Below are 5,298 nucleotides of genomic sequence, written 5' to 3' on the forward strand. Positions count from 1 at the left end.
AATGTCCAACCCTAGTCGTAATATGGTGGGGAGGGGTCTGACACCCTCCAACACAGAGAGAGAGAGGGAGAGGAATAGATAGAGAGAGAGATAAATAGAGAGAGAGATAGGGAGAGGGAGAGAGAGAGAGAGAGAGAGAGAGAGAGAGAGAGAGAGAGAGAGAAAGAGAGAGAGAGAGAAAGAGAAAGAAAGAGTGAGAGAAAAAGAGAGAGAGGGAGAGAGAGAAAGATAAAGAAAGAGAGAGAGAGAAAAAGAGAGAGAGAGAGAGAGAGAGAGAGAGAGAGAGAGAGAGAGAGAGAGAGAGAGAGAGAGAGAGAGAGAGAGAGAGAGAGAGAGAGAGAGAGAGAGAGAGAGAGAGAGAGAGAGAGAGAGAGAGAAAGAGAAAGAAAGAGTGAGAGAAAAAGAGAGAGAGGGAGAGAGAGAGAGAGAGAGAGAGAGAGAGAGAGAGAGAGAGAGAGAGAGAGAGAGAGAGAGAGAGAGAGAGAGACAAACAGACAGACAGACAGACAGAGACAGAGACAGAGAGAGACAGAGACAGAGACAGAGAGACATCGTCTATTAGATCGGTGAATGACGGCTGACAGGGGAGATGTTGGCGACTGGGCCGCGGAACCAGAGGCGGGCGGAGAGGAACCACCAGGAGAGGACGATGACTAGGAGGCCACCGACGGCGACGGGCGTGTAATTGAGCTTATCCGGAGCGACAGGATAGACGACGGGGAGAGAGAAGAGGATAGTAATGGCGCCGACCCAGATCACAGCGACCCAGCCCACTGCAACCCCCCACCGCCCCAAGTTAAAAGGCCCAGGCACAAAAGACTTGCGCGCCAGCGTTACCCTGAAGAAGATGGGTAACGCGTAGGAGATGTACAGTCCGAGTGTCGTAATTGATACCATTGCCTGGAATGCCACGAGGCTTCCCAGAGACTGTGCCCGTGGCCAAGAAGAAAGAAGAACTTCAGATGATAATCATGATGATGGAAGTAGTTTGTGAGTAAGATGACGATGCAAGATAGAATGCTTCGGCTATTTGGTGGAAAGTGTGATGTCAGAGGCAATGGGATACAGAATTCCATGATAATGATGATGATTATGTCCGAGGACAGCATCTGAGAAGGAACTACAAAAGGTGAAAACTGATGACAATGATTATTATGACTATAATGATGATATTAATGGGTAGTTTGGGGAACTGCAATTAAAGAAAAGCAATATATTTTGGTTATCAGTTGCAAGAACCAATAATGGGGAGCAAATTTTCCGGGATGATCATTTTTAGCGCTATTTTATCATTAATTTCGTTTATAAAAGCAGAAATTTTAACCTTTTCTGGCAGTGAAATGAAAAACAATTCAAGGCCAAAACTCCCGCATGGATCACCAGTTGCAGTGCTGGGCTATGTTAGACACATCATGCTTGCCCAATTGATGCTGTTGTTTTGGCGCAGAATCATGCAAAATAAATGAGAATATCACGCGGAGTAATTTCTTCAATTCGCGGAGACTCTAACAAAATTTTGGCACCGGAAAACTGCTCTTTTCCGATCTTAAATTTCAAGTATTCACGAAGATTTTTACATTATATAACCAAGAAAAATGGCGAAGACTAGAAGTAATAACTTCATGGGAAATTAAGGTGAGAGAAGATGAACTTACGGGTAAAGCCATTGCAAATGATACGAAGGCAGAGAGCCAAACAGCATTAATGGGGACTTCCCGGGAGTCAACTTTGTGCCAGAAAGACGAAAGCGGCATCGCTCCATCTCTAGAAAACGCATAAGTCATCCTGAAACCAGAATAGCTTCCAGACTTTATATCCCTAAAAAACCTTGGTTGAAACATAGGTGCCTTTACAATCAGACACGAAATTAGCCTTTTCTTTCAATGGAATCCAATTTTCAACTTAAAACTTGCATTCAGGTCGAACATTGAATTATGGGTGTGCAAAGATGCGTTTGTTTGTTGTTCATTCTAGTTGTACTTGAATGAAGGGAATAACAAATGAGTAAGTGAACTGTAGAATGGTATTTTTGTAGTTTCGTTTCTGATTGTTTTCTCTATTCCATCCATGATATGAAAGACATGCTAACGACTAAACATTTTCATTCAGATCGAACGTTGCATCGTAAGTATACAAAGATGTGTATATTTGTAGCGCTCTTTTTTTCAAGCATTAATCGAATCTGAACCCTTAAGACTCTATGGAAGATAATTGGCGTAATATTTGACACTAATTGAGCTGTAACACCGTTTGGTTTGCTGGTTTGAAAAGAGGGCACATTTTATTGGTAAATTATTACTATTTTAAAGTGGATCAAGCGGAACTCCAACATTCTCTTTCTTATTTTCTAAGAAAAAAATGACTTAAACAAGTTTGATTCTGAAAGAGGTCAGTCGTAGAGAGAAAAATAAATATAAGAGTTGGAGGGAAATTCTAAATTGCTCTTGGGGAAATATTCTGCTACCTCGAAGTGCTAGTCACAGAGCTCATCCCGGAGAAGTAAATGGCCACTGCGACTATTCCTAGGCAGAAAATCCCCCCAATTCCACTGCCATATCGACTTTTAAATGCCTGATAAAACACCTGAGCGATCGCATATCCTCCAGCCTCGTTTTCAGAACTTAGAAGTTGTGGAATATCAGTCACAGCAAATGTAATCCCGAGGAGGTAAGCCCATCCAAACACTATTGAAATTCCAATCGCGCCGACAATCCCTTTCGGCCCATTCTTATCTGCATCTTTTGTCTCTTCAGTCTGACAGCAAAAACATCCGATTCAGTCTTCGTTTATTATCAAAACATAGTAATATTTAAGCTCATCAATATTCAAATAGAGTGCCAAGATACAAAGATCACTGAATAGAACAGAGGCATGGTCTTCCTCGACCTCGAAAAATCAGACAAAGTTTCTATCTTATTTCGGGGAGTGGGCTGAAAGATTAATAAGCGACGGCGTGATTAATTCTGGAACCAAAGATCACTGAGTATTATTTTTATCTGCATTCGTGTCTCCACAGTCTGACAAAAAACTCGACCCATTCTTCTTTTGTTATCTAGTAATATGCCCGAAAAGAAATACCTCTTATCCAAATCTAGCTTATCAATCTGCAAAACGATCATGGCTAAACCTATATTACTGAATACAATAGCAACAATCATCTTTTCGTTCTTAACCTTCAAATCAATTTTAGAACATAGAGCACAGGATTCTTCTCAGCATCAGTTCTCTTCAAAGTGACAGGAGAAATATTTGATTGAGGCTAAATTTATTAACCACTCTGTTGCTCTAAAAGAGACATCACATGTTCATATTAGGCCAATCATTCTGGTAAGCGATTATCATGAAACATTGATCACTTAATATAGTTTAGAGATAATCAAATTTTTAAAATGAAAATTACCATGTGGGCAGATGCATCGTATCCGGCCAATGTGTACTGGCTCATCAACAGCCCAAGAACAAATATATACGGCCTGCTGTGGATTCCTGAGTCGTTTTCCGTATTGAAGTGGGTGAAAACGAAATCAGCACTGGCTTTCTGGGTTGCGACCAAGGGTATGAGGATCATGAGCAGAAGCACGCCTGCAGCAATAACGAGAATATAACAATCTCAAAGGATTTGATTCGTCCAGGAATCTATAAAATTTAGAGAGAGAAAGAGCGTTGAAGTTTGATATTATTACCCATGACATTCCATGCAGCTGCAAATTGGCCTAGAATGGATAGCCAGGTGATAGAAAGGCTGTTTAGTAATGCGTGGCTGAGGAGAATAGCAGCATGGAAGCCAATGACGACGTATTTTGACGCCACGTACCCCCCTCCGTTGGTGCCCCCAGTGCTGAGAAGGATAATCACTTCGAGCAGCTGGGCCAGCGAGAAGTTTACGCTGGCGGCATTAGCCCACTGCGAAAGAAAAACTCCCCATCAGAGACTTCCGTTGACTCTTTCTTTTTCCGGGTTTATCCAATCCGAGTACCTGTCCGACGATGTTGAACCTGCAAAAAATCAGACGAACAAAATCTGTAAACAAGGTGTAAATCCAACAGGCCAGACATCAGTTTCGTTTCTCTGATAGACTGACAGGCTTTTCTTTCGAAATTTTCTTTATTTAGGCTTCATCAAGTAATCTCATATAACGTCATGTTTAAGTCTGACATGGCAAATGGGCCCATTGACTCCTCTTTTACAGATATTTAAAAGTGATCAATCAAGCTGACATGAATCCTCTGTTTCTAGATCGATGAATGATATCTTCACAACACTAAGAAAAAGGAAACGATTCCAATCCTTTGTTTCATTTTTCACATGTTGTACTTACAAGTAGCCCCCCATAAGTTTTAATAAGTTTTCATCTATGTCCGGACAATCAGATTCAACTCTCCGAGAGTCTCGATCAGGGTGATCAATCGTCTATGACCGAGTCGCAGAACACAATCCAAGACGGATAAAAGAGTAAAAAGCTACAAACTTTGAAGCAAATTCAATCATTTGTAGCATTTTAAGTTGATGGGTATCATACCATCCGGTTATCCAAGAAGCAAAGGGAGCCCACTCCTTCCCAGCGAGGCGAGCGCTCCAGTAGTAAAGCCCGCCGGAGGTAGGATAAGAGGAGCAGATCTCAGCCATGGACAGTCCGACGGTCATAGTGAAGAAGCTGACGACGAGCCAGCCGTAGACCATGGTTAATGGGCCGCCGTATCTCAGCCCCGTGTTGTAGAGCGTGGTAATACCCATGAGAACGGAGATGATGGAGAAGGAGAAGGCGAAATTGGAGAGCACTCTGATCATCAGATTTAAGTGTCATCGACGGCTAAGATTCAAAGAGAAGATGAAAAGACCAGAGCTTACGAGAGATCGCGCTTGAGCTCTTGCTTGTAGCCTAGCTGATGCAGGCGAGAAAGGCCGGAGTCAACGCCGGAATCGCCATCCTGGTGAACCTTACTCGATGCACTAGATTCCTTGGTCATTTCGGGTGTCTGCTTGCCGTTTGGCTGGAGATTGGGAATAGAAGATGATGCAGCCTCTCCCTTTCTATCGAAGCCGACGACTTTTGCATGCACTGTGCACATGGAATTAAATGAAGCGTGGCCCAGTTAAAAGTATATCCATCTCATGCTTTCTCTCTCGCTCCCTCTGTCTCTGTCTCTGTCTTTTTCCGTCTCTCTGTTTCTAACTCGCTCTCTCTCTCTCTCTCTCTTTCTCTCTCTCTCTCTCGCTCTCTCTCTTTCTCCGTCTCTCGGTTTCTGAATCGCTCTCTCTCTCTCTCTCGCTCTCCCTCTCTCTCTCGCTCTCATGTTC

At 42.9% G+C, this 5,298-nt stretch overlaps 1 protein-coding gene across 2 annotated transcripts; it reads right to left on the bottom strand.

Moving 5' to 3' along the window:
* Positions 1-524: 524 nt before the first annotated feature.
* LOC144700754 (amino-acid permease BAT1 homolog) lies at positions 525-5,078 on the bottom strand. Of its 2 annotated transcripts, XR_013580845.1 has the most exons (9): positions 4,849-5,078; positions 4,520-4,780; positions 3,977-3,995; positions 3,684-3,903; positions 3,401-3,582; positions 2,465-2,754; positions 1,656-1,785; positions 1,325-1,430; positions 793-927 (listed from the first exon to the last, which is right to left on the bottom strand). XR_013580845.1 is itself a non-coding variant. In XM_078572256.1 (8 exons), exons 1-8 carry the CDS (start codon positions 5,067-5,069, stop codon positions 559-561), a joined length of 1,692 nt encoding a protein of 563 aa, XP_078428382.1. In that variant the 5' UTR covers positions 5,070-5,073; the 3' UTR covers positions 525-558. The 2 variants fall into 2 exon arrangements, 1 of the variants encoding a protein (XP_078428382.1); XM_078572256.1 differs by lacking the exon at positions 1,325-1,430 and having other exon boundaries at positions 525-927; positions 4,849-5,073.
* Positions 5,079-5,298: the final 220 nt, after the last annotated feature.

Source organism: Wolffia australiana, chromosome 3, assembly GCF_029677425.1.
Source record: "Wolffia australiana isolate 7733 chromosome 3, ASM2967742v1".
Taxonomy (NCBI): domain Eukaryota; kingdom Viridiplantae; phylum Streptophyta; class Magnoliopsida; order Alismatales; family Araceae; genus Wolffia; species Wolffia australiana.